Source organism: Cyanistes caeruleus, chromosome 5, assembly GCF_971803275.1.
Source record: "Cyanistes caeruleus chromosome 5, bCyaCae1.hap1.1, whole genome shotgun sequence".
Taxonomy (NCBI): domain Eukaryota; kingdom Metazoa; phylum Chordata; class Aves; order Passeriformes; family Paridae; genus Cyanistes; species Cyanistes caeruleus.
This window is the reverse complement of record NC_141705.1, coordinates 57,337,483-57,365,260: the sequence shown is the minus strand read 5'-3', so window position 1 is coordinate 57,365,260 and position 27,778 is coordinate 57,337,483. Positions and strand designations below refer to the sequence as shown.

Sequence of the window (27,778 nt, the reverse complement as noted above, 5' to 3'; positions counted from 1 at the left end):
GTGAGGAGAATACAAAGGCTGAAGCAGCATGCAGAACAGGAAGTAATGCATTTACAGAAGCCAAGGGCAGATTAGATAGCAAAGAAAAGTTTTTTATTACTTAAAGCAGGACATTACAACAGAACAGTAGTCAAGAAGGGGTCACTGGGTCCTGTCACTGAAAACAGAGAGATTAGATATGAAAGGAATAAGTCACACTAAGAGCATGAACTTGCTAAGAGCATTTTTTCAACCTTAAGTAACATGGCTGTAAATATACGTGGGGCTCAGAGTAAAGACTACTGAACTGCAACCCTTACACTCTCTGACCTGTTTCAGAGTCCTGGGTAAATCACTTGATCTCACCACTCTTGTTTTTTCCAGCTGTGAAACACCAGAAACATCTATTACACAGGGACCTGGGGAAAAGTTTCATACTTACAGACAACTGCAAGACTTTGTAGGAATCGACCTTGTGTATCTGAAGTTTACTCCTTACCTCCCATACTAATTTGTCTAACAGTCTGTCATACCTTCATCTACAATCTTCATCTTGCTATTGGCTTCTCATGAAGTTACATTATTTTCCCACACTATTCTGCAATAGTTGTGGGTTTAAGTGTTAACATGAGAGGAGCTTGACAGCTCCAGAAACTAAGAATATGTCAACATTGTACTCAACAGATTTGTTTACTATCTTTTTTCCAGAAGCCTGTTTACTTGGGTAACAATATTTTAATGCATTTTAGCCAAGTTAATCCCACAGAGCTAAAAATTATGAACTGAAACGTTCCTCCCTATCTTGGGATGTAGTGGATTGTTTACAGAATTGCTGCTGACCAGTTCTGCAGTCCTTCTGAAGACAATGCACCTGCCCACCCCACGAGAACACAAACAAAACTGCAGAATTAACTGAATAGCAGTTGACTCCAAAACACATCACAGCAAAATTTTACAGGCTGTAAAACAAACTATTTCATTACCACATGGAAGGCCCAGTTCACAGTTTGCATAGGACAGCTTTTCATTTTGGTAGAGGAATCACTGAAAAAACAAAACAGGGACCTTCATTTACTGTTTTATTTCCAAAGACTTCTTTCAATGTAAGGATATTTCTCCATCTACTGAAGCATGAGGCATAACTGAACACATAAAGAAGGCAAATCAGATTTTCATTTAATGCTCTGCTTTAAGAGGAAAATGCAGTTTGAAGAACCTGCTTAAGCCATTGCTAACTTCTGCTAAGAGCTCATTTGTAAATTAACAATACTATAAAAGAAGCAACAAAATGAGAAAGTAATGATAGCCCATGGCTTGAGTGGATCAACATATCTGCATCCAAAAATAAATACTGAAGAAGCTTATGAAGAACATATTCTGCTTGAGCAGGTGCCATTTAAACAAAGCTGCAGGTTCTGTTTTACTTGCTTGGCAGCTCATGTATAACAGACAAGGAAAACAGCAGCCCCTGACAGAAGTAATGACCATAATAAGGGTTTGATTTAACAGATAAAACACAAATGAGGTCACCTCAAAAACTACCACCTGAAACAAAGGGATGATCAAAAAGTTGAAAACTCACCAGCTAAAATGCTGCAGCTCTCAATAATTAACTTCCCACCTGACTCTCATTTCTTTTACAAGGTACCATAAAATACAGTCAGTATTTAAAGCTGAAAGGACTCAAAGGACGCAAGACATTGCTTTTGGTTTGGGGCACTCTCTGTCATATTCAACAGAGGTTGTTTAAATAAAAATGAAACTGTAAGCACTGCATTTCTCTCACAATTCAGCATGGCCATAACAAAGTCACTGTGCTTCTGCCACTCCAAAACATTCCTTCAGCTGCTTCTTTGTGACTGATTGCAGCAATCCCAAAGGAGCAACTAAGAAACAGGAATAAGTGGCCAGAGCTCAGAAATTCTGACAATTTAGGTGGTGGAAACCACCTACACCACCTACCCCAGCGCAAACTTTCTTACCAAAGAAATGCTTCAGCTGTATGGCCCCCAAAACACCACAATTCCCTTCCTGCGTTTCACTGCAAACGGTGCCTAGCGGGTAAAAGTTGGGAACATGATATAACAACTGGAACAAGGGGAAAGAAGAGAAAAAATTATTTTGAGAGGAAAAAACCCAGACAAAAATAAACACCATGAAGCTAAAAAGAGGATTTGAGTAATCAAATTCACTGCTATACTGGAATTGGGTTGCCAGAAGCCAAACTGGTGAAATTGAGCTAAAGCCATTGTATCTTTTATGTACATGTCCAGAAAATTAAAACTTCCAACATATTTCTTTAAAAATGAATTTAGCTAAACGTCAACAGGCTCACAAATTCTCTTTCAGATGTCCAAATTCTGTTCAGATGATCAGATTCTCTGTCAGATGTCCAAAAATCAGCACTTTTCCACTTTATCTTAAACATTTAGTGGGTACCAGATGAGCTCTGCTTTCTAGATCACGGATCAGGAAAACGTTTCCTCCAGATTTTTCTCAAGGAAAAATAAAAGTGCTTATGGTTGGAAACAGTCCTGTCTTCTGCAAGAGATAAAGAAAAAATACCAAACACAACTGGCCACTTTTTTTTAAATCCAAAATATAAGTCAGATAAGAAAACCACAAAATATTATTTTTAGAGCTAATTATTCTAGTATAAAGACATTTGCTATTAAAACATCATGGGTAACATTTGTTCCATCTGATATCTGCATGTAAAAAAAAGTCTAACTACATTTTGCTTTTTAATAAAACATGTTTTGAAACCAGGATGGTTAAAATTCCCTTCTCCTACTGTACAGCATGTAATAACTAACTGCAGCTTCCAAAGAGGGACCAAGCACCACTATGTTCTATTTATATGCATACAATTTATTTAAAACTAAGGCTGTGGTCTGGTGCTGTCAGGCAGTCCAATGTTCTTGCTGTCACTCAAGGTGAGGAAAGAAAATGCAACCCCATTCTGGCAACAGCTGCTGCTATATTAGAATGGAAAGCAGCAGTGTCAACTGCTCTGAGATGACCCCACAACCAGAATCAAACCCTACACCACCAGAAACCTCACTCTCCTGCCCTCCCAAACCCACTCATTTTACATGGACATCCAGTTTTTATGTTTTTATTTGTATGCACGTACAAATAGAAGATTTGGAAATTTATTTTTTTCCAACAGAGTATGAAGTAACCTCTTAGTGAGTGATGAACTTTGTCATGATTGCTGCAGATACAGAATCCAACAGAATCCTTTTGCAGAGTACTGGATTCTATTCATGTCTGCTGCAGTAAAACAGCTGAATTCACACACAGAAAAAGTGTATTTAATGTTCATGTTTACATAAAGCACTTATCAAGAACAGAGTAGAAAACAATGCTTAGAGACCATCTTTGAATGCCTTCAGCAGCAGGTCTGCTGCCAGCCCAGGAGACAAGACTCCTTTAAGAACCTTTTCTTCCAGAAGTGGGATCTTATCCTTGACTGCCAAGTGACTCCGGAAATGCTCCAGCATGTTTTCCTGGATGAGGTTCCACATCCACACTTTCTGCTGTTTCCGTCGTTTGGCAACCAGCTCGCCACTTGTGAGCATGAGCTCACGGAACTCGGTCATTTTATCCCACATATCCGAGATCCCCTCCCCGGTTTTGGCAGAGATGCGCATTACCTGTTGGATTCAGAGGAACTGTTAAAGCCCTGTAACCTGCTGGCCTTGAGGCTTCAATTGCTGCACCAGGTAGATTGCATGGAAATTAAGAAATGTGTGAGGGAAGCTTCCTTCAATACTCACTTCATGAGGCTCTAAGCATTTCTGTGCCTTTCTCCCGCCCCAAGCCCACTCCCCTCCCCCACCCCCCCCAAATCTGGGATTCTACTAACTAGAAGCAGACCCTGAGATCCATACTATTTGGGATATTTGTCCAGCTGCTTGTTATGAGAATCATTTTTAGTAAGTCCTTCAGCTATTATTGCTCTTTTACTTAAATTTAGAGTTAAGTGCATATTCTGGTAGCTATTCTTTTGCACTTAAAATATGCCAGAAGTGAAGTATTTTGACTAATTTTTTTGCCTTTGTTTCCCAGACCAGGAATTAATTTTGCCAATAATATTTCAGACATGCAGCACAGTCTTTCAAATTGAACAGCCTGTTTCTTTTAAAAAAAGCTCCTCTCCTTTTCCACACTTACAAAACAAAGGCTAATCCTCAGGAAGCCCAGCTGATTTAAACTCAGCTTAATGGGCCAATTTCAATACCATGGTAGGACAAACCTTTACAGATAGTTTATTTATAAAGGAAGTGACAATGTGTGTGTGCTTGTTTTATATACACATATTAAAAAATAGTACTGAATCTTCTTCTTAAAAATTCACCAAAACTTTCCAGTAGATAAAATACAGCATTAAAGCTGAAGATCCACAGGATGAGAATTCAAATTATCTAGCAATTTTCATCATGTGAGAAACTAAAAAAAATTAAAGCAATAAAGGAACACGTGAAAGACCTAAGATAATCACTGGCTTTAGAGTTATACTGGAGGGAGAAGCAGATTAAAAGGACATTTTCAGATATGCACAGTTTACAGAAAGCAAGTAAAGTTTTCAGCACCCCTGATGTCAGTAATAGCTCTGCTAGGGCAGAGACTGTAGCTCAGGGCAGAAGTCCTGGGCAGGAGAACTGCCTTTGCAGAGTTTGATGTGGCACCTTGAGATCAGAGGTGAAGCACAGACAGTAGCAATCACCTCTCCAGCACATTGAGACTAAACAACCAACTGCAATTTTTAAAAAGAGCCCAGGGAGACTAGGACAGCTAGATGAGAAGATACCAATCTTAATGCAGCAGCAAACTTTCTGGGGTGGGGGGGGGAAATACAAAAAAAAAAAACCAAAACAAATCACCAAAACCCAAACAAAACCAAACCAGACCCAAAGAGCCCCACAAAAGACAGGGAAGTCCACGAACCTTTGGCCTCCAAACCTTTGAACGCTTGCGAAGCAGCTTCATAGCACTGACATACTCAGCCTGGATTCTCCGGGCAGGCACAACTAAATCCCCATCAGCCTTATTGATAGCAACCAGATCTGCCATCTCAATGATGCCCCGTTTGATGCCCTAAATGCAACAGGGACAGAAATCAGGAGTACCCAGAGGGGCTGTGACACACTGATTCATCACAAAAAGAAGGTCAAGATGGTTTGGTAGTTTCTAGTTTCCTCCCCAAAAATATATATAAATAGTAAACGTGTCAAAGTTAAGTCACAGAGCATCAAAAGTTTCCATCCTAAAAAGGGATCTTAACTGTGCTTGTAAGTAATGTGGATGACACTGAAAACACCCAATAACAGTATAATGGGCAAAACACTATTGATATGGACTTTCTGCACAGATACTACATGCAGAATTTAAGTTTCTCTTCCTAGTCTCAGGTAGTAACCAATAAGAGAAACTGAAAAATACCTGTAATTCATCTCCACCTGCAGGTGGTAGCAGTAATATAAACATATCAACCATATCAGCCACAGCAAATTCTGACTGGCCCACACCTAAAGAATTAAATTCAGAATTGACCATTACTACAAACTTTCAGTCACATAATTATGACAGATCCCAGCACTGCCCCACAAACAAATCCCACTAACAGAACAAAGACAATAGGAAACACAACAGTTTAGTAAAAGATATAGAGGACTAGAAAATATGACAGAATGAGCATTCGTGTTTAACGGGGGACCATGAAGGAAAACATGGGCAAAATCAAGGCTAGAAGTATGCCATTATTAGCACATCTTATTTTCATACCACAACAGGACAGTCAAAGCAATCCCTACACACATACCTACTGTTTCCACGAGAACAACATCGTAGCCTCCTCCTTCACAGAGCAGAATGGCTTCATTTGTGGTCCTTGTGACACCTCCCAGTGTCCCACTGGTTGGAGATGGCCTGATGTATGCATTCATGTCTCTTGACAACTCAGTCATCCGTGTTTTATCACCCAGCAGGGAACCTTAATGTTAAATTATTTCAAAAGTTCCACACAGCCAAACTTGCCCTTCTCCCCTCACCCCACCAATAAATGAGTGAGTAAAGACACATCTTTTGTACAAAGTCAGTCAAATAAGAATATCCTAGTCATAGTTGCTCAACACTTAGCTGAAAGCTACTGCCTGGTTCTTCTACTTCTCAAAAGCTGGAAAGGCCTGACTGCTACCAAATACAAAGAATTTGTGCTAGGTCAGAATGAGTTCTACAATTTCTGAATGGCTTTTTGAAGAAACCTATACACATCAGGCCATGCATATTCTACCTGGTACCTGTCCAAGGACACAAATCTCTGCATTATGATTCTGATGTGCCTTGATGCTGGATATTTCATTTTAAGAGAGCTGACACGTGTCCCTGCCTTCCCTTCTACTCAAACAAACTGCAAATCAGATTCCGTGAGATCTACACACTCGATGCACACTCCAAAAGATGAGAGATGCTCAAGTCTTCCAACTGGTGCAGTCTTGCTGTCACATTTTGCTATTCTACTGATGCATCCTGAAGGCATGCATTCAAGAACACAGTCTGTCTTAGCTCCACGTCATTGCAATGCTCTAGTTATTTCTTTATAAATAGTTACACACCTCTAACAGCACAGAAGCTGGAAGAATTAATGATGCTGCCTGGCAGCTGTCCTTTACAAAAAGATGAAAATCAAGATTGTATTATTTGTATCAGAGATACCACAAATCAGGCATGGTCAGCTTATAATTTCCCTACAATTTTTTATTGGAGAGTTACAGATCACAGCCTGTCATCAGTAATCCTGCACAACTTCCAAAAAATTCAAATTTAGGGAAAAAACCTGTAAGGCAACATTTGAACACTGGAAAAGAGTAAATCTGAAAGAATTACAACACTGATTCTATTTCCCAATTATGTATCACATAGGAAAAAAATATGAAAACTTGATTTATTTTTTATTTTACAGTTATAGGCACCAAATTTTCTTCCACTTGGTCTGAAGACATACTTCTGCAGTTAACAAGGTATTAGAAACTTGACTCAAACTTTAATTCACACTCACCACCACTTGTACTAGAGGAAGGGTCTACAGCCAACACAGACACTTTGTGTTTTCTTTCTGTAAGCATCTTCCCAAAGCATTCTATGAAGGTCGATTTTCCAGCACCAGGAGGACCAGACAACCCTAAACAATCACATTAGGAAGAAAAACCATTTTGTTAGTCAAATAAATAATACATCTCATATATCAACATCTAAGTTGATAACAATGCATACTTTAACACAGCATCACAACAAAAGCAAATAAAAGCTACGCCAAAACAAAAGAGGAGTTTGGCAACACAGCAGCACTTCACCACCCCTCATCTTATTGACACCAACATAACATTGAGTTTATCCTCTCCAAAAAAAATCACTTATACTGTATGACTTACCCTTCAGAACTTTCAAAATGTTATATATTAGAACTGCATTTTTCAGATTTACTGTAAAAGAAACACTACAAAAGGAAAAGCAAGCCCTTACCTTGAAGAGCTGTTCTTTCAAAAAAATGGGGCCACTTATTTGCATGTCAAAGCTCACAAACTAAGATTAGCACCAAACTTTTCTCACTCCCATGCCCCAGTTCTTGTTCTTACTACCGTTGTACAGACAGGAGAGATGACAGCTGGGCGTGACACATGTTAGCAGTCCATCTCTTTGTAAGGGAAAAATATTTTACAGCTTCCAAGAAATGCAGGTTCAAGTCTCCTTCAGCTGAAAAGTAGGCTGCTTAAGAGAGGGCCATAAAAAAGGAAGGTGCATGTTTTCCCTTCTGTAGACTAAAAAAAGGGATTCAGAAAGTGTTCAAGAAAAAAACTCTGGGAAAAGACTAGGTGTGCTTGGCTACATCTTTCCCTAAGTGTAGATAACACCTGCATCAATCTGCAAATTAACTAATGTTTCACCTTATAATGGTTACAAAACCCACCCTGAATAACACACTCCCGAAAAGCAATGATAATTTTTAAAGCATTTTCATCTCAAGCCATAATTCCACTAGAAAACAGAAGTAATCTAGATTGGTTATAAAACACAAAAAGATAAAAATCCAAGAATACAGACCACAAATAACAGTGATAATAAACAGTGAGGTCAGTAATTACATGTAAGCAATACAGGTAAGCAAAATACAAGGCATAAAAGGACTAACCCACTCTAAAGGCAAGTGGCTTTCCTTGATTTAACTTTTCCTGTTCCCTGTGGTAGGATAATACCTTCTGAAGGAGCACCTGGGCTACTTTCTTCTTCCTACTCTGAGTTGATTCTACAAGTGTAATGGCTTCAGCTAAACAGGCTCTATGACCCTGGATCAGCCCATGGTAAAGCCTGTCTACAAGTCTCTGCTCCTGGTCAGAAAGTCCCTCTACTTGCTGCTCAGGGGCTGCTTGCTGGCACAGCTCTCTCCTCAAAGCGTTTGATGAACAAATCCATTTTGTCTGACAGTGATGTGCTGGCCCAAGAGATTCAACGCCCAGGAAATCTGCTCGGGAAGTGAAGCAAAAGCTCATGAAGTATGTTCTTCTGGAGAAATAACAACGAGGGAATCTCAGCAGCAAAGAGGGGATCTTCATCTTGTTTGGAATTAAAAAGTACCAGAGTTGTCAGTTCTCTTCTGTTTGCACACACCCTAAAGAGAAGGAAAAACATCTTTACTTTCTTCAAAGTGCTTGTGAGGACTTCAAATTTATGTACACCCATGATAATCAGCTTGTATTTGACCTGTACCTGTGCCTTGAATAAAAATGTGACTGTCCACTTTTCCCGTTAAAGACACAATAAAAAACAAGCTATAGAATCAAAAGCACAGCATCTCTTTATTATCATACTTCATAAACGAAAATATAAGCAAGTACTTTCAAATAGCCTCCGAGAGCACACGCAGCACATTACTAGTCCAGGAACAATCAATCCTTACGCTTATGGAAATGGCGGTATATTCTAGTTTGAAGGGCTAATTTTAGTGCTGCTTTTAACAACTATTCGGAACTAGAGCATATTTGCACTTATTTCCATCAGAGAGAGATGAGAAGAAAAAACGGGGGCTGGGCAGGGAGTTCAGACACAAGAACACTGAGAAATAAACAGGAGGAGCTGAAGCCTCCCTGAGGCCCCCGGGCGGCCCCAGCCCTGCTCCCGCTCCGCCGCCTCAGCCCGGGGCGGCCGCTGAGGGGATGAGGGCACGGGAAAAGCCGCCGCTCCCAGCCATTCCCGGCCGCTGCCCGCCATTCCCGGCACCTACCGGAGCCGCCCCGCTCCGCCCCGGGAAGTGACGCCCTCGGGCTGAGCCGGAACCCGCTGCCCCGCCGGGAAAAGGGCGAGCAGAGCCGGGAAAGGGGGGGGGCTTCAGGGCGAGGAGCGGGCCCGCCAGCCCCCGGGCCCCAGAGCCAGGGGTCAAGGCCGCAAGGCTCGCGTCTGGCCATTCCATGAGTACGCAAACTTCCATGGCCATGGAGTCACTGTCTCCCTGCCCTGGCCTTACAGTGGAGGATATTTCAAACCATTTCTCTCCTGGTTTAGAAATACCCACTCTTGAATCCGTGCGTGGCGATTTATTAGTCCTCCCGCTTCGTTTCGTAGACCACGAAAGGGAGAAGAAATGCTCAGGTCACCGCATGTACTTATTAAATCACATTGACTTTCAGTCTTACTAAACCTCCTCTTTAAAGTTTCCTGTTGTGGAATGTTGGTTTATTGTGAGGCGGGGTTTGTTTTGCTTCCTTATTTTTTATTTAACTATTACTATTTCTCCAGTCATCTCTCCACCCTGTTTCTGCCCATCTTCTTGTTAAAGCACACAGATCTATTTCCAATAAACGTAAATGCACATAATCCACTGGCTGAGCTGTTCCCAGTGCCTTGCACTGTCCAGCAAAGACTTTTTCAGTGTCATCAACATGGGCAGTGAAAATGAGAAATTATTAAATAGTAAAAGTTTGGTTCCGAACTGCCAAATGCACGATTTAATTTCACTGGTGTTTTTCCAGTCCAGAAGATGATGATACACAGAGAACCGAACACTTCAGGGCTAAGAAAATATGCAATTTTGTGTCCCTATCAGCATGGGATGAAACCATGGCAGAAAGAGGCAAGAAGTTCCATTTCAAAATAGCCTTGTGAGGTCTTTCTGTTTAACCAAATATTTATTCACCAGCATTAGCATGGATCACTATAATTTCTTCATTTACAAGCTTTCTAAGGCTCTCTGTTTCAAGTGCTGGGCTTACACCTAGGTAATACATCCCCACTATTATTTTAATAAAAACAGAAACAACAACAACAAAAAACATTCTACTATTACTTAATTTATCCTTCAATTTATGCCCCTTTGTGTTCTCCAAAATTGAATACTTTTGTCAGTGACCTCGATGAACAGGCGTGAAAAATTGCACATTTCATCAATGCTGAAGAGGAGAGGGGACTGTTCAGTTCTCTATGATAACCTTGTGGACCGTAATAATAGGAGTGAGATTAGTGTGCACTCAGCAGTTGAGAACAAAACTGCTGCTCTTTTATACAGCCCATCAGCTGTACTGCCAATCTGAAATGGCCACAAACAGGCATGAATCTGTTTTAGAGTGTCTTCCTGCAAGAACTGTTTGCAAGACTTTGCACACTGATGAGTTCTGGAACTCTAAATTGCTCAAGTCATCCTCTTTTTTTGTTCCTCTTTCCCCCCCCCAAATCTGTTATTTGAGAAGTTTGCTTTCCATCAGTCAGACACTACAGTCTCCAAATGCCAGATATGAAAGAAAGACTTTCTATTTCCTTGACAATTATATACACCCTTTCTTTCAATATTCTTTCATATACTGAAGATTATATAGGTCTCCTAGAACTATGTGCTCTTCTACCACTCTGATTTTCTTTTACTCTAACCTCATCCAAAATAGGCAAAATACTCCCTTAGAGGCTGCATCATATCTAGAGTCTTCTTAATCTACATCCTGCCATACTATACAGTGTTCTTCTATTTCTCCTATGGTCTTCTAATGTATGCAACTGAAGAGGGGGATGTTTTGATTGTTATTACACCCAATAAATTTTGGTCAGACTCACTGTAATTTGTGCTTTCTCATCTCCAGCATACAGATTTCTCTTGGCTTCTGTATTCTTTATCCATTCATCATTAATTTACTTAACATTGTTGCTGAGCTAATCAGGAGGGTAATTCAGTAGCGTTCCACATCAGCCTCTGTTACTCCTTTATCTTAAAAATTATCTTTCAGATTTCGGGTGGGGGGAGTGTGTTTGTGGATTTGGGGGAGGTTAATTTCAAATTTAACTCATATTCTGTGTTCTCTTTGCTTCTTTTCCCCAGGGGTGTCAGAAGAATAAAAATGCGCACCCCATAGTTACTCCATCACAGTCTGCAAACTTGTCGAAGATTTAAGAAAATTATCAGTTTTAACCTCCTTGCTGCAAATTTATCCCAGTGTTAAATAAAAGGGTACTGCTGGTAACTCATGAAATAGCAGTCTTCCTTCTGAGCCAATACTAAATCAAACATCCTGTAAAGTGTTATAAATATTGTGCCACAACCTAGAGGTGCAGGGAGGCAGAAGATATTCAAGGAAAACGTGCAACCAAACCCGGATCATTACAAAAGAATAGAAAAAGACCCTTCTGCAACTTCTCACAGCAGGAATGCTATTAACATTAAAGTCTACAAAATTCAACTATGCAAATTTACATTCCTTCTAACTGGTTTGCCCTTGCAGTTTTAGTTGGATTAGTTAATTCTTTCTTTCTTTCTCTGGCCACACTGATTTCCTTGCTCTGTTCAGCCCCTCTTTAAAAACCCCCACAGTAATGTTTGTGCACGTAAATAATACAATGATATTTAATATAGTCTTTTATACATTTCTTTACAGAATGCACCAATAAAACATTTTCTTTACAGAAAAGGCCAATACAAAATCACAGTCCCTGCCATGGTACAAACTGAAACTGCAGTGGTGACCAAATGACCATTTGCCCTTTATTTCAGAAGGCATCCCTCAATTCATTTCAGTTTTCACAGAAACAGAGTAGTTTGATCCAACCTTCTCTTTAGAGCAAAACACAAAGTAAGGTAACCGCTGGTTACAGCCTTCCTTTCATGAAGAAAGGCTAAGCCTTTCAAGTCCTTAGCACTCTTAGACAAAATATACCTCCTGCCTTATCTTAAAAGATAAGTGGGCACCTGAAACAAAATCACTAGAAAGCATATTCATAGCTGAAAGTTTGCCTGTTGAAATGCAACTTGAGCCCAGGCCTCAGATCTGCAAACACAACTCAGGCAAGGAAATGCCAGGAAAAAAGTTCATCTCCCCAAAAGCTCTGCAACTGCTACATCAAGAGGTGATGGCTGACTGGAGCATCCCAAGGTTTTCCTACAAAGGCCAGAACAGGATAGCAGGACAGTTGCCTGGCTAGCAATGGACAAAACAGCCTTTCCACAGCTTCCCAAGGTCAGCCACCTACACAGAGGGGAGAACTCCCCAGCTGAGCAGATTCTCTGTACCTGTGCTGCTGAGGAGCCACAAGGTTGTCAGGGCTGCTGGAGCTTAAAAGCTTGGAAAAAATAGATTTGTTCTTGGAGCTTTGGCTGAGACCTGTAAGGGAGCATCTGAAGAAAGCAGAAGGAAAAATGATCTTAAATAACTACGGTTTGTATTTGTGTAACAATTTTATAAACAAGGGAGCTGAAGTTTCTTCTACAAAACCTTACAGCAGTCTCTTCAACATTTACTTGTTGGTATGAACTGGGCAGTGATTGCACAGTAGTGAGACATCAGCCATTACAGGAAAGTTTTTACTGCTCATGCACCAGATTTTTAATTGTTAATGATGAGCTGCCTGATGTGAAATCATTTTTAAAGGGGACAGCCAAAACAATCTTTTTTATAAAAGCAACTATTTTTTCTGTAAAAAAAGTAAAGACATTTACTATACAGGCAAAACCCCCAAACATTCATAACACTACTACTTGTTGTAAAAGCCAGTTAAATAATGTTCTCCAAGACTGATTCATTGTTAAAATTATAAACCTGAAAGAGCAAGTCACTTGCCAGTAAAATATTATTTCTTTTTCTTTCAATTAAAAAAGTATTTAAAAGCTTGGCTTAAAGAGTATGTTTTTCTTCATGGCTACCAATGACTCATGATATCAAAGTATTTCTCATGTAGTTCATTACTGCTCAGCTCAAAAGGAAATCATTAATTGCCTCCTCCTGTTTTGTTTTTTTTTCAATACAGCAATGAAACCATAGCAAACATGCTATATTTTTATATATGCTAGCAAGCAAGCATATATTTTTTAAACATAAAAAATATAATACAATCTGACACCTGACTTTGCTGAGACACCCTCATTCCCAGCTACTTTTTGCTTAAGGAAAAGCCTGATTGGCTGCAGTTTTTAAGTTCTGTAGTAAAACTCAATTCCTGAGCAGAGGACTGAGACTTAGAAGTGACTAAATATAACCCTCCTTCCCTCCAGCCCAGGGTGCTAAAGGTTTATTATGTCAGTTTGAAGTGAGCACAGTCTTATTCACCAAAAAGTGACTACTGTGGTCCACAAGGTGAAGCATCCATTGGGGCAAGGAATCAATGATGAATGCAAAAGTCAGTTTACCATTGAGGACAATTTGAACACTGAGAGTGATAGCATAAATCTCTCATACATTCCATGTTTTTCCCTGCATCTCCAACAGCACTGGTGCTCAGAGATCTTTGTCCCACCCTGAGTGCCTCACTAGCACATGAAAACCACAATTGGTAGAAGTGAGATAGTGGGGAGAATTATCCATAGGAACATAACATTACAGCAAAACATTTCAAAACATTTCTGTTCCAAGATGACACAGCCAAGATGAGGAGGAAGACCAAGGCCACAGTAAATCTGATAGGCAGGATTCAAGACTGAGATGTAGGAAAACCTAAGTGTTTCCAGTTGGAACCAAACCTGTGGTGTGAACAGGGAAGGCTGTTTCTGGCAGGCTGCCCAAGCCCCTTAAACACGAGGTACTGTTTATCATGCTGGAAGTTTCTGCTGTGTAGGTAGTTGCTTGCTTACTCTCCAACATGCCCACAAAAGCAAGACTTTGGTCATACAACCCAAAATTGTGTGTGTGCCATTTTTCCAGGCAGCTGTAACAGATGGGCAGGAACAGGACAAAAAGGGAAGATTCTGCTAAGATTCAGTGTTGTAAGATCAACCCATCCAGAAAAACAGCACAACAGCATTCTAACAGACTGACTCAGAAAGGGCTTGTTAAAAAGCCTGTTGGAGCATACTGTGTCATTGCTTTACACCACAAAGTAAACACCTTCATATAAGTACACCCTACATTTACAAAGCTTAGCCTAATGATACAAAATTCTGTACCACAGAATTAAGATGAAAGAAGAATCCTTAAATAAGACAAAAAGGGAAGCAAAAAACTCCAGCGTCGAAACAACAAACCCCACTGCAATCGTAACTGATGCAGTTGCATGGGGAAAATTAGCATAGAGCATATGAAAAGAAGCAAAGTATTTGTTTCGAAGACCAGCTTATAGAGGTCCAGAAGGGAAATTTGGGATCTTTTTGTCCAGAAGTTGGTATTTTCATCTAATTGCTTTCCCAATTAGGTCCATGTTTAGAAAAGAATTCTACATTCAAGCAGCAACCCCATCTCAGTATATCATTATATTGCAAGAATCAAAGATGTTCCACCTGCGTTTTCCCCCCACTGGAAGTTAGCCATTAATTTGTTCTCTGAAAATTTATGTTTCTCTTTAGTGCAGAGGAGTAAAATTGAGAAGTAACTCCCATGACTCTTGCCATGAGGCTTCCCTTACTTCTTCTGGCCAGAAGGGGAAGCTAGCGCTATGTGGTAGAGTCACACAGCCTGGCTGGATTCTGAACACACGAGAATTCCTTTCACCATCACCATCGTACATCTGCCCTGTCTGGCCACGGCAGAGTTTAACTACCTGAGGAACTTAAACACACCAAACATTTATTCAAAGTGCATTCAGGAGGCTTCAGAGTGTAAAATACAAAAGCCTGTCTGCAAGCATGGGTTCCACCTCAGTTTGGAGAATTACTCACAGAAGATCGCAGCAGCAAGTGGGTGTAACCCTGTTTAGGAGTCCCTGACAGCAAGTTTCTGACTTCCCAGCAGGATTTTGCTGTTGCCCTATCTCTGGTCACTGCAGCAAGTCAGGGATCTCTGTGTAACGTAAGGCTTACACAGAAATGTCATCTTATTTCCCCACCTACACCAGAAACATAATACAAAGCATACATTTTAACCAGAATTCTGCTGCTATGTTAAGAAACCTGCTCAGAGTACCAGTGTGGGAAACAAACAGAAAATTTCATAGGAAATGCATGAATAGTTGCTTTGTTGCTTTAACATTAAAGGATTTTCTTTTATTGTTTAGAATGAAAACAAGAAATCTGCAGTACTCACAACTCAGATGGCTTGTTGTTATCAGCATCCTTCAACCTTTACAGAGCAGATTCAACTGGATTAATCTGATGTCTTGCAATTTTAGTATGGAAGGGGACAGACTGAGGGTTTGCTTTTTTTCTGATCAACTATTCCATTTCAGTTTCTCAGCATTAGAAACCCAGCTGTTTATGTGTCTTAAGCTAATCTTGCAGACATGTTAGATGGCCCTTGTGCTGTAGAAAGAAACAGCAGCAGACAGATGCCAAAACTCTATCTAGGCCTGTCCAGAATTTTACATCTATCTGCATGTCTCTAGTCTGGCCTAGACTCAGGCTTTCTGTCATTTCTGGAAGGAAACCTCGAGGAATACTCCACTTCTAGGAACTTCCAGGAATGCTCTGTCTTGCTCAGCCAGAGGCAGACTATTCAAATCATCAAAAAATGAACATGGGAACTCTTAAATACAAGTCTGTGTTACACTCCCACCCCCCAATCCCTTGTCCCTGTTTGCCATTTATTCCAAGAGAACATATCCCTGGTGCTACTTCCTTCTCACGAAACAAGATTGATACTACAACAGATACTGAGTGCGTCAAGGAGAGTGCAGTCACCAATAATGGATGGCTGACAGAAGGCCTTACAGGCCCATTAGTTTTTTTAAATAATCTAAAAGGATGGAATAAGCAAAAAATTGATAATGTTGCATTAAAAGTATTCTAGGAGGCCTCCTGTGTTGCAGTCTCTCCCCATCACCATCCCTTTCTGCTGCTGACTTCTTGTATGTACTTATTCTAAAAAAGACAGTGAGTGGAGACTCAAAGGATTAAAACAGCAGTTACTTTCAGAATGAGATGTTTCTTGAAGGGATCTTGATTTTGTCTTTTCATATTTTATACCAAACACTGAGCTATAAAGAATTTTTTGCTAACACCAAATCAAAAAAAAAGCAAGAAAATTAGAGTTCGAGTCAGAGCTCTCAGCTCTTATTCCACATTTCAGAATCATATTATCAAGCACATTTCACCTTCCCAGTGCTCCTGTTCCAGTGAAGGAAAAGTATGCAGTCATTCAAATCCATACTTTCTTTAGCTGGTGTTCTGGAAAAACAACATTTCGTATGTTAAACCCTCATAATCTACCCATCTAGTTGTAGAAAGCATAAAATTCTGATATCATCTCCTTAAAAGTGAATCCATTCTTGCAATTAGGCCTATGAGAAGAATAAAGGTGCCATCAACAATCTGTTTTAATGATGGTATTTGTATCATCTCCAATTACACAAGTAACATTTCTCCAAAGTCATTAGTGCCCTGCCATTATAGGTGTCACTGCTTCTTCAGTCTTGCTGCTCTGAGAGCAAACATTCTGTAGGTTCCTGTTAGGAATATTGATAAGCTGCAGGAAAAACTCTTTTCCAGATGGTCTCATATGAGGCATTCGTACTCTAGCATTCCCAATGATAGTTAAATTCTCATACAGAACACATTCCTGAGCAGAAAGTGAGGTTTGTTACTAGGATAGCTGTGCAAATCAACACATCTTTTAGCTGCAACTCATCTTTAACTACACAGGCATACAGAACAAGGAGAAGAGGGGGAAAAATAGCTTTGCCCTGCTTTATATTAAATCACTGTGTCTCAGTAGGTATGAAGATATATTCAGGTGACAAAAGCATCCTCAACATCTCTGACAGAATTCAGCTCTTCAAAGTTCAGACCAAGCCCTAAACACTCACAGCACACAGCAGGAAAGCATCCATGAAAGCATCAAGAAGACCTTTGCTATTCCCAATATGCATTTTTCTAACCTGTCATTGACAATCTCCAATGACCAACTCTATCCAGATAACTTGTTAGTGTTTAATATCTTAACAGACAGAAATCCCTTCCCCCTGCCCCCAGTATTAGACTCAGTTCTATTCTCTGCAGTTTAAGCCTGCTATTTCTTGTCCTATTCTCTTCAAAGCAGAGAAAACTGAACTCTTCTTCCTCAGAGTAGCTATCTACACATATTTCAAAACCTCCAGGTCTGACCCTTTCAGCTAATTTTAAAGCACATTTTATTTACCATGAGGTTTAAGAACAAAAGTTAGTGCAGGCAGTTTCCTCACTTGATTCTGCCACCTTGCACACAAACACTCCTGCATTAGTTACTGATGACTGCAGTGTCTCAGAGGCTCAGACATCAGGGCAGCAAGTAATTCAGCAGAGGTTACTTCTGAAAACCCTTTGGTCAGCTTTTCTGGAAGAGGACTACAAATACAGACCTAATGCTAGTTATCTAACCACATACTTTCTTAATGAATACATTCTAAATAACAAAGATCACATTTTAAAGGCTGACCTGCAAAAGAAAACTCTTTTTGTTCATTGTGATCTAAGAAAAAAATGACAGCAAGTGCATTTTTTCCATTGAAATAAGACAAAACAAAACAAAAAACCACCCAACTTTTGCCTCCTCACTTTAAGGCAATTTTTTTAAACAGTAACTCTCGGATGATTCTTGGATAAATGTTTTAACTCTTATTTAAAAATAAACAGTGAATATTTAGGAAATAAGCAAACAACACTTTTAGGAGTTTTAGTGTTAAAAGGAGAAGACAGAGAAACAGTGAAAAAAAGAAAAGGCAAGAACAAAAAAAATAGTTTAATCCAAGGGGATAATTTTTGTCAGTTAGTTTAATTAATCTTTTCAGAGCTCTAATCTGGACATTCCATTTGAACAGTTCCCAGGAGATATAAAACTTAAAATTTTTAGCTCAATCATGTAAGAGTCCTGAGATTAAGGCAACTTTTTCATAGAATCATTGCTCATTCTCACAAGAGCCTTATGAAAGCATCATGACATGATGAATGCCTCAGAATTCAGGATTTTCCTGAATTCCCAGGAAAACACGATGGAAACCCGCTGTATTTCTAGTGGAGTGACAATCACTAAAGGCAAATGCAAAAGACAATATAAAATACATAGACATAATACATAACTATAAAGCAAACCCATTTTGTAGGAAAGGTGAATTTTAACCAAATAGTAGAAAGAAACATTCTAACTACAAAAGTGATTAATAAGTGAAGCAGGATAAGTAGGAAAGCTGCAAAATACCTTCTAAATTTTACTTTATACCTACACAAAGCCCTTCTGACTATCCCATACATCCCCACTGAAAGGACGCACGATGCAGCCAGCCCTTCACCTGACAGGCATTTAAATGCACTTCTGCACTTGCATAACACATACAAGGCTCAAATACGCTTCCAATGCAGCATTCCTGAAAGAATTTCTCGCTAATCTTTATGCACCCAAAGTGATGTTTTAGTTTTTCAAAGTTATCTTCCCTCCCCTCATAGCCCTCCGGCTTTTAGACTGATCTTTTCAGAGGCTGAAATTCATAATTCATCTGAAGAACACAGCATCTGTTCCATTGCAAGATCTCTCCCCGTGGCTGGGTCAGCTTTAGCTAGAGGGAAACCACATGGAGCAAGTCCCTCCAGATTTTTCCCTTTCCTTCCATGAAACTACAGAAGAATAATTCATTTTGGGGAGGTGGCAGGGAAGAAAGTGAAGCAGATCCCTGTACTCCCCCTCCACAGGTAAGAAGACTTAAATTTCTCACCCGTTTTCATCCAGCATTCCAGGAAAAACAAAGCACAAAAACCCAACCAAAAGTATTCCTTAAAAGTAGGAATATATAGAATCTGCTTTCTCTAAAAAACAGAATTTTTAATTATTTCCAATTCTATGATTTGTACCTTAGAAACCAGCAATACCAGGTTAACCATCTCAGACTTGTAGTCTGGAAGCTACATTTCTAAAAACCCACAAAAAATAAACAGGATACTTCAAAAATGCCCAACAACCGAAATTAAAATACCCACACACACAACTGTTTGTTTTCCCAGGTACACACTAAGTATTTTCTCATGGTATCACATGAACTTATACTCTACTTTTTTCAGTAATCAGGTCTTTTGCTGTGCTCTCCAAACTTCTCTAAGCATAGAGGAAGAAAGGTGGAAAGAGGGAGCAGGCTACAAGCACAGAGAGGAAGAAACTTGACAAGGAGCCTTCTAGTTCTGCATTTGAAAAACTAAAACCAGACTTATATAATCCACAGCCTATATATTTGAAAATATGGAAATTAAGAGTGCTTAATTATTACAGATGCCCAGAGGATATCATCAACCTATTGTTACACTCCATCGTGGTTTTTTTTTGAGGAAATAAAGCCAGCTTTCACAGACATTTTCTAGCCAGTACTTAGAAGTACAGTGCATTCCACCTCTGACAACTGTGTATTTAATTTGCTACCTCTCTGGTTTTTACTGCTGTCATCAGAAACTTCAGATGACCAGAGAAACTTCAACCCTGCTTCCAGTGGTGCAGGTCCAGCCCTGTTCCTGTGCAAACACCAAAACCTTCACATGCACAGGCTTTCACCCACAAGTGCTGTACACAGAACACTTGTGTCTCGGATGGAATTTAGAGAAAAAGAGTTGAATGTGTAAGGCAACATCTGGTACCTGCCATTCATCCCACATGTGGAAGCCAGTCACAACCACGTTTTCCAAACTTGTGTGGCACTGAAAAGTTCCCAAATGAAGATGACTAACAGTTATTTGGGTTAGGCTTTCAGCTACACTCAGTGCCTTACAGGGCTGTTTCCTGTTTATGTGACAGGCCATGTCACATTTTTTAGGCATTCCAGATACCGTTGTAGAGAGAATCTATTTTGACTGGGCTTCTTGCATACCCAGTCTGTGTCAGGCCATGGTAATTCCCAACCCAAGGAGACACAGTAATGTTTTACAAAACACAAGGGGCAACCAGAACACGGACAAAAACAGAGGAAAACCCACATATTCTGTATATCCTTTCATCCACCTTACTATCTAAGGAACAACAGTGCAAGAGCACCCAGACAACTCTGAAACAGTGAAAATAAACACCAAATACAAGATCACTCACAGTGTGGTCAGGTAATCCTTTCCCCTTGTTTTATTCAACAGAATGCTCACATGCAAGACCAGCCTCCATGCACATTCAGTTCTCTGACCATGCTTGGGATTGTTCCATGTAATGGCACTGCCACACCCCTGTCACCACCCACTGCTGCTGGCACAGAAATGGGCATTTCCTGTACTTTCTCAAGTGGTGGTAAGAAAACCTGGCTGTGAACCTTCTCTTGCCACTATATATACGTTAATCTTTTTCCATTGCTTCTGTTGATTACTCACAATATGGATTCATCTGGGGTTTGTGTGGTGCCAGCAGATCCTGTGAGGGAATGGATGGCCCTTTATTCAAAGTACAAGTTGCCAAGTCAGGGTCCCCAAACTCGAGGTTCCTGCCTTGAGGTGACAGCTCAATCTGCTGTATGAGCCCTTGCCAACATTAATACATCCCAGTGCTTTCCTAAGAATCATTTTGAAGATGGTCAATTTCTAGAGAGTTTAGATAATATTTTGATTGTAAACTGACTTCTATCAGTGTAAGATTCAATTCAACTGAAGATCTACCACTCTATCTCTTCAAACTTGCTCCTGTGACCTGGGGAAATCAGGGACAACCGAGGCAATGACATGATTCCTGAAAGACCAAGAGCAACACAGTGGGTCAGAAAACTGAATGGCCCCAGTGCCCAGAATGTATTCTGAATTAGAGCCATATCAATCATTAGCAGTAGAGGTACAAAGAAACTCCACACTGCAATTAAAAGCTACCCCATGAAAGAGTATTTATAGAACTGCTCTCCTAGCATAAGATTAAAACCCAGTTCCTGGACTTTTGAGTCTCCAGAGCATGCAGATCAAGGTAGCTTCTTCCTGTGCTGCTTGAGAAACAGCATGGCCCAAATCCAGCACACAGAGGGATCAAGCTGTGTTTGAGAGGTTTGAAAAGCGTTTGTAGTCAAACCATCGGCCGAATCACATTCAAAATGAAGCCATGCTTGGATCCAATTTCCAAATAATGCTGTTGCCAACACTATGGCCCATGGTGATTTTGACTTGAGGAGACTGGTCCACAACCCTGGAGAAATATCTGATGGGACAGCAGCCATCTTTCAGTCTCCACATGTATATCTGAAAACACTCCGGATTACCAATCCCTAAACTATCAAGTGAAGGGCTCAGAGATGAGACAGACCTTACTCTCCTGCCAAGAACCAAGCGCTCCAAAAAAATAGTAAAGTGTTAATGCAGCACTACACACATCAAGTCTCATTCTCCTGCTTGTTCTAAGCTCAGCTCAGTAATCTAAAGGAACAGCAGACCAGGAAGTTCAAAGTTATATTAGGAGAAAGAGGAAGGGAAAGTTATGCATGCCGTTTTTCTTTATTGAAAATAATGTCTTTACTTGTTAAAGGGAAACCGGAGAAAGCTGCAACAGGAAAATCAGGTGTTCTACAAAGGCAAACCGTGCTCTTCCCAACACATCTAAGCAAGTGACCACTCCACATACACCAAACCCTTCGAGCAAAGAAAGCCTGTAATATAGTTCTAGCTCATTTTCTATTTACTGCAGTAGACAACTGTTAAGTGGCAGGTTTTTATCACTCTTATGAGATATCTTAACTCCTGTCTACAATCTGGAGCAAGTGACAGTGCTTACCTCTTCAAAATTAAACTACAGCAGCCTCCAGATTTAGAGTCTCAGATGAACTGCCAGGATCATGAAGAGAACATACAGATTTTTCATTTCATGCTTTAATGGCAGGATGAAAAGGGGAAATCACAAACCAATTCTTAAGAAAAAATGATCAATCTGCACACATTAGAATAAAAAAAAATTCCTTAAAGATGACTGAATCAAATTCCACATTTTGGATATTTTGTAAAATTTGACATTATTCTTAATTACTTTGGTTACACAAGGTCAATTAACAACATACACTGAGGCATTCATCAGACTTGCATAAAAACTGTACCCATCTTGTCCTTTCCCTGTAATAGACCTGCGCAGCTCTGTAAGCACATCAAGCCCAGTGGATGCTTACATTATAAAATAAATCTTACTGGAGTCACTTTTGTGTTTGCAACAGGCTTTGATCAGGAGGCTGCCTCTCCATCACACTTGCCTCATTAAAAACAGTTCACCACACACCCCAGGGGACACAGCCCTCGCAGCTGAAGGGACCATCAGATCCTACAGGTGGGGTGAATGAAGCAGGAGCTACCTGTCAGCCACCTCAATTAAACTGAACAAAAGTGGGGAACCAGAACCCTCTGCCTTAGCAGCTCCCAGCACATGAAGACACACAGACACGTGACCCACAGTGGCACAGGGACAGCACCTCCTGAGCATAGCAGAAACCAATTTGTAGAGTTCAAAAAACCAAGGAAAGTTATCCAGATTACAGAAGTCAGTGAGGGGACCTCAGGGAACAGAGAAGAGAGAACATCCCCTGAAGGACAACAGGGCAAGGGTATCTCTCCACTGAGTTAAGTCAAGGACAAAGAGGGCCAGAGGAAAATAAGAGCTATTTTCCTTTCCCTCCTGCACAGAATCACAAATGTATTTAAGAAAATGAACTGTGAGATGATGCGTGTAAAAAATATACTGCTCCACCACGGCTGGCGATGGTAGAGTTATGTTGTATATTTAGGCAAGCATCCAGAAAAAGGTGACTGCCAGTTCATGGCCATGAATCACAAATCTCAAGAGCACACTAAGAGGCTACAGTGTGCTTCACAGAACAAACCAGCAGCAATTATGAAAGAGAGCACCAAAACACAGTTAACTTCCAAGATGCCCATCAAAGGTTTAGAGTAGGACAAGACAAAGGAAAATCAAGGAGACAGCTCCGTATCAATTTCAGATACCTCTACACTGATTTATTGGCTTCAAACAACGATACTCACACCTGTATTGTTTAGAGGCTAAAAAGACAACTATAGTTGTCCTAAGACAATAAAGGACAATAGCTATAGTAGCCAGGGGAGTGATTTAGCAGCAAATGGCTTTAACAGAATAGACAGCAATACCAGGCTAGCAAGCATAGAAAGATCAGGCCCATGATCACACTATATGATAGAAAATGAATTTTTTTTATCCATACCTTCCTAAACTCATAGAGGTAAGCATGACTATCTTTCTTAGCTTTCAATGAATCTTTTAAACACTTACCAGATCCTCTTAAATGTTAAAAATTCATCTCCACTGGGAGAGAATTATTTGCTCTCCAGCACTTAAAAGCCAAAGCAGAGACTTCAAAACACATTCAGCTCCATGGCATTATTTGAGTCCACATACACTGCTTTTCCTCAATACAGGTATCACTGTCTTTTCAGTTTCTCCTAACGGGGGCTTGTCTTGGCTTTTAAGTAGTGTCTTCTGTGTTTAACTCTTTTGTTCAGGGGACTAAACGGAAAACACTGTAAGGGAAAAAAACCAAATAAGCAGCAGGAACTTACCTGGTTACAGAGCTGACACTGTAGGCTCTGTCCATGTTTTCAGTTCTCAACATTCTCTGTTTTGTGAGAGGTCAGGAAGAAACTATTTTCCTTTCTTTCTTCACTTTGCTTTTACAGCTTTCTGACTCCAGCTATCCAAAGCAGGGCAAGTCAGTAAGACAACTTCCTCGAAATGCTCCAGAAATTTTCACAGCAGCCTGAGGCCAGCAGTTGCTTCCTCCCAGGTAACTTCTGTCCTACCTCCTGTGTTTCTGGCTGTTAGTCTGCTGTGGTTGAACCCCAGCTGATAACTAATCACCATGCAGAGGCTGCTCCTTCACTCACCCCAGGTGGGTTGGAGGAGAAAATTGAAAGGGTGAAAGTAAGAACACTTGTGGGTTGAGATAAAAACAATTTAATAAGTAAAGCAAAAGTTGCACACACAAACAAAGCAAAGCAAGGAGTTCATTCACCACTTCCCATGGGCAGGCAGGTGTTCAGCCTTCTCCAGGAAATCTGTAACTTAACTCGGGAAGACAAACTCCATCACTCCAAACACCCCTCCTTCCTTCTTCCCATTTTACATGCTGAGCATGGCTCTGTGTGTTACAGGATATATGTTGGGTCAGCTGGGGATGGCTGTCCCAGCAGTGTGTCCCCTCCCAACTCTTTGTGCACCCCCAGTCTCTTCATTGGTGGGATAGGGCAGGAGGCAGAAAAAGCCATGGATCTGTGTAAGCCCTGCTCAGCAGTAAGGAAAACATCCCTGTGTTACCAACGCTGTCCCCAACACAAATCCAAACCAGCCCCACACCAGTACTGTGAAAAATATTAACCCAAACAAAACCACCTGAAAGTCTCAGGTGCTGCTCCAATCCACTCATTCAATGAAGTACAGCTGAGATACTCTGTGCCCTCATATGAAGGTACACCTTCTCCTTGCACCTAATGTCTCCACACCACAAGCAAAAAGCTGGATAACAGATAATGAAAATATTAGGTACTCAGCACTTCAACAGTAGTTTAGGAAAACTGACAACAGAAGCAACTCAGAAAAACTGGGATCCTGCATGTCCCACCTAATAATTACAGCTGAAAGTTTCTCAGACACTGCAGAGCTACTATTTTCTAATTTTAATCCCTATTTAGGAAAAACAGGGAGGCATTGCAGCCCAAAAAATAAAAGCCAGCAACATTCAAAGCAGTCACAACATAAAACTGTCTTTTCTTATTCCAACGCTTTTTCAAAGTTTATCAAAACTTTCACAGGATCATCCAAATATGAAAACATCCAAGTAGAAACACTCCTTAAGACTTGCATGATGGATGGTTACAGTACTAATTAAAAAAGAAGTCGCTACTTCACAGCTGCATTCCATAAAAAGGAATGAAACTGTTGGGAACAGCTGGGAGTTTATGTAGCAGGGGCTGAAGATATCAAAACCAAAGACAGTGCCTGAGGAGCAAACAGCATTCTTTGTCCTTTTGGTCATCTCTAAATTCTATTTATTTTAAAGACTTACATTTGTGCTATGGCTGGTTCTTTATGAAAAAGATATGTTAAACTGTATCTGAAAAGAAACCAAAAACCTGTTCCTGCAAAATAAAAGTAGCAGGTTCTTCTCGATAGAGAACTTGTACATTATGGGTTTCTTTTGTCCCCTGAGAAAGGGGACAATTTTTAATTTAAAAATTGTATACTGAGCCAAGTAGTGGAATTAACTTTAACAAAAAGAAAAAAAAAAAAAAGGAAAAAAATAAGAGACTGAGGTGGGATTGACTCATACTCCAAAAAGGGCTATTACTCATTAGAGACAGATGCATTCTGTGTCTGGCTGAACACACACAGAGTTCTGCTGCTCAGCCTCCCCTCACTCCTGAGTTTAGCAGGGCTACTAACCTGTACTAATCATTATATCTAAGCTCAGCACATCTTCTTTTCTAGTTGTTCCTCCTCCAAGACCACACCTTTATCTGGTTTGTTAAGAGTCTGCTAAGAAGTGGACAAGACAAGGTTTTAATCAAATGTAAGCAGTAACAACAGGTTTTATTCAAAATTTCCAGTAAAGAGGACCCACTAGTTTGGAATAAAAGTACTTAAAAGTACTACAGCTTACATGAATATAAAAGAGCAAAGAGAAGAAAATAAACCAAGCAAATAAACAAAACAAACAAAAAATTAAAAATATATATATTTTTTAAAAGTTTGAAATAGACCCCCACAGGGATACTGAAGTCCTCCAAACAATTAACAGTTACTAGGTTTGGCAAAACAAGATTATCTCACAAAATTAAAAGCCTATTTTTGTTACATAAACTGTATAAAACTGCTCAATAGCTAAAGAGCACTCTGTACAAATTTGTCTTGAAATACATAGAGCTGCAGCCTTCAAACTGCAGTAATTAATCATTTTGTCCTCTTCATGGATAAAAGAAGCTGCACAATTGCTTTGAGGGTAAAAGAAGAGGCAAAAATAGTCAGAACTTACAAGATGAAGCCAGTATGAAAACAAAATGCTCAACGAAATTCAGACCTCAGTTTAAACTAAGACGCTATGTTTACAATACATTCTACATTTCAGCTGTCGTTTCCCCCTCCCACTCCCACCTCCCCCCATTCAAATATTCCTAATTCCTTTATGGTCTAAATCTAATTAATTTCTAAACTTTCAAATACACCATACATACATTTAGCAAAAGAACATACCTAACATTCTTACAGCAGTATGGTCAGGACACAATTTCAGAGATAGCACACAGTTATGGAGATTAAACCTTATGATTTCTTTTAAGGAGAACAGCAACCATCAATGTAATGTTTATAAGAAGTACTGAAGAGAGGCTGCAAGAAGCAGACTTGGCCAACATCCGCTCTTAGCTCTAGAGGACATGGGGGAAACCAGTGAGTGCTGAATGTAAGGAAGAAGAACCTTAAGAGTGCTGGCTGCAGAAAAATCCTTTGGGAACTCGGTCTAGCACACTGTGTTTGGCTTTGGCTCTGTCGTCCCTCTTGTACTAAGCCCTGTAAATCAACTCCACAATAGTACATTACAATGTAAACTAAAATTCTTTATACCAACAGTATGTCAAAGGGGTTTATTTATCTTTGTTTTCTGAATCCAACAGTTGGTCACAGAAGTCAAGTGTTTTCATGGCTCTTTTTCAGCTGTTGCCAGTTGAGGGGAGGGGGAAAAAATAAAAATGTGTGTCTGACTCATACATCTTTCAAGTACATGCAAGGCTCAACTGTTTCCAAAATGCAGGAGGCTTGGGACCTTTTAAGACACTGAAGAAATAGGATTATGAGGCGAGCCCATCTGAGTAAGAACTTTATCCAGCCACTGAAGGGGACCATGGAGATGTATCTCTATCCAACATGGAGTGCTCGTTACATCTTGACGATGATATTCAGCTCCCCAACCCTGAAAACAGAATCATAAGCAGGGAAGGAAAAAGCAAATCACCTTATAATACTTTATACATGAAAAGCATACTTCTTACCAAAATAGCTTTCAACAGTCATTATCAGCAGGGTGGCACAGCACCCATAGCAACCACCAACTATTATCACATTTCAACAAACAAATCAGAAGCTTAAATAGTCATAAATGTGGGGAAAGTATAATTTCAGAGCTCTTGGAATGGAAGTCTTTAAAGTCATAAGCTGTAGCAGTGCAAAATTTCCCCATACATCACTGCCAGCTGCCTGAGGTCCCTATAAAGCCTCTGAAGAGGGGGATATTCAAATCTTCTATGCCAAGACTGAAAATAGAACAAATTGGGTGGAAATGCTGCCAAACAGATCAAAAAATTAAAAGATGGGGTGATAAGACTGGTGTGGAAATGGGGATGAGGCATCTGTCTGACAAGAACCAAAGTATTCTCAGGATGGGGATGATAAATTGAGCACTAAGTCAGAAGCATTCCTCCTTTGACAAAAGA

The 27,778-nt window shown here is 40.1% G+C and overlaps 2 protein-coding genes and 1 long non-coding RNA gene across 24 annotated transcripts in view; 1 reads left to right on the top strand and 2 right to left on the bottom strand.

Moving 5' to 3' along the window:
• Nucleotides 1-71: 71 nt before the first annotated feature.
• Nucleotides 72-25,829, bottom strand: MMAA (metabolism of cobalamin associated A). 9 transcript variants are annotated; one of them, XM_086889372.1, is made up of 9 exons: nucleotides 25,737-25,826; nucleotides 24,098-24,809; nucleotides 23,858-23,988; nucleotides 8,174-8,650; nucleotides 7,043-7,165; nucleotides 5,807-5,977; nucleotides 5,428-5,513; nucleotides 4,933-5,082; nucleotides 72-3,638 (listed from the first exon to the last, which is right to left on the bottom strand). In XM_086889372.1, exons 4-9 carry the CDS (start codon nucleotides 8,592-8,594, stop codon nucleotides 3,351-3,353), a joined length of 1,239 nt encoding a protein of 412 aa, XP_086745498.1. In that variant the 5' UTR covers nucleotides 8,595-8,650; nucleotides 23,858-23,988; nucleotides 24,098-24,809; nucleotides 25,737-25,826; the 3' UTR covers nucleotides 72-3,350. The 9 variants fall into 9 exon arrangements, with proteins under 9 accessions (XP_086745498.1, XP_086745500.1, XP_086745497.1 ...); XM_086889374.1 differs by lacking the exons at nucleotides 23,858-23,988; nucleotides 24,098-24,809 and adding an exon at nucleotides 23,571-23,818 and having other exon boundaries at nucleotides 25,737-25,829; XM_086889371.1 differs by lacking the exon at nucleotides 25,737-25,826 and having other exon boundaries at nucleotides 23,858-24,171; nucleotides 24,281-24,640.
• On the top strand, nucleotides 9,172-13,125 carry LOC147653147 (uncharacterized). Its single transcript, XR_015286880.1, has 2 exons — nucleotides 9,172-9,627; nucleotides 11,342-13,125. It is a non-coding gene; the product is annotated as an uncharacterized LOC147653147 (long non-coding RNA).
• A 22-nt stretch (nucleotides 25,830-25,851) lies between the features above and the next one.
• The window catches only part of SMAD1 (SMAD family member 1), a 103,065-nt gene continuing 101,138 nt past the window's right edge, over nucleotides 25,852-27,778 (bottom strand). For all 14 annotated transcript variants that reach the window (XM_086889360.1, XM_086889361.1, XM_086889364.1 and 11 more), the window contains one exon: nucleotides 25,852-27,258. In XM_086889360.1, coding sequence (XP_086745486.1) covers nucleotides 27,115-27,258 — 144 coding nt within the window. In that variant the 3' untranslated portion in view covers nucleotides 25,852-27,114. The remainder of the gene's footprint in view (nucleotides 27,259-27,778) is intronic.

Coding starts and splice junctions, on each gene's coding strand:
- MMAA (XM_086889374.1), bottom strand. CDS start 8,594: ATGAAGATCCCCTCTTTGCTGCTGAGATTCCCTCGTTGTTATTTCTCC. Junction 5,978..7,042: donor TTCCTCTAGTACAAGTGGTG/GTGAGTGTGAAT, acceptor TTTAACATTAAG/GTTCCCTGCTGGGTGATAAA. Junction 5,083..5,427: donor CAGGTGGAGATGAATTACAG/GTATTTTTCAGT, acceptor TGTTGCATTTAG/GGCATCAAACGGGGCATCAT.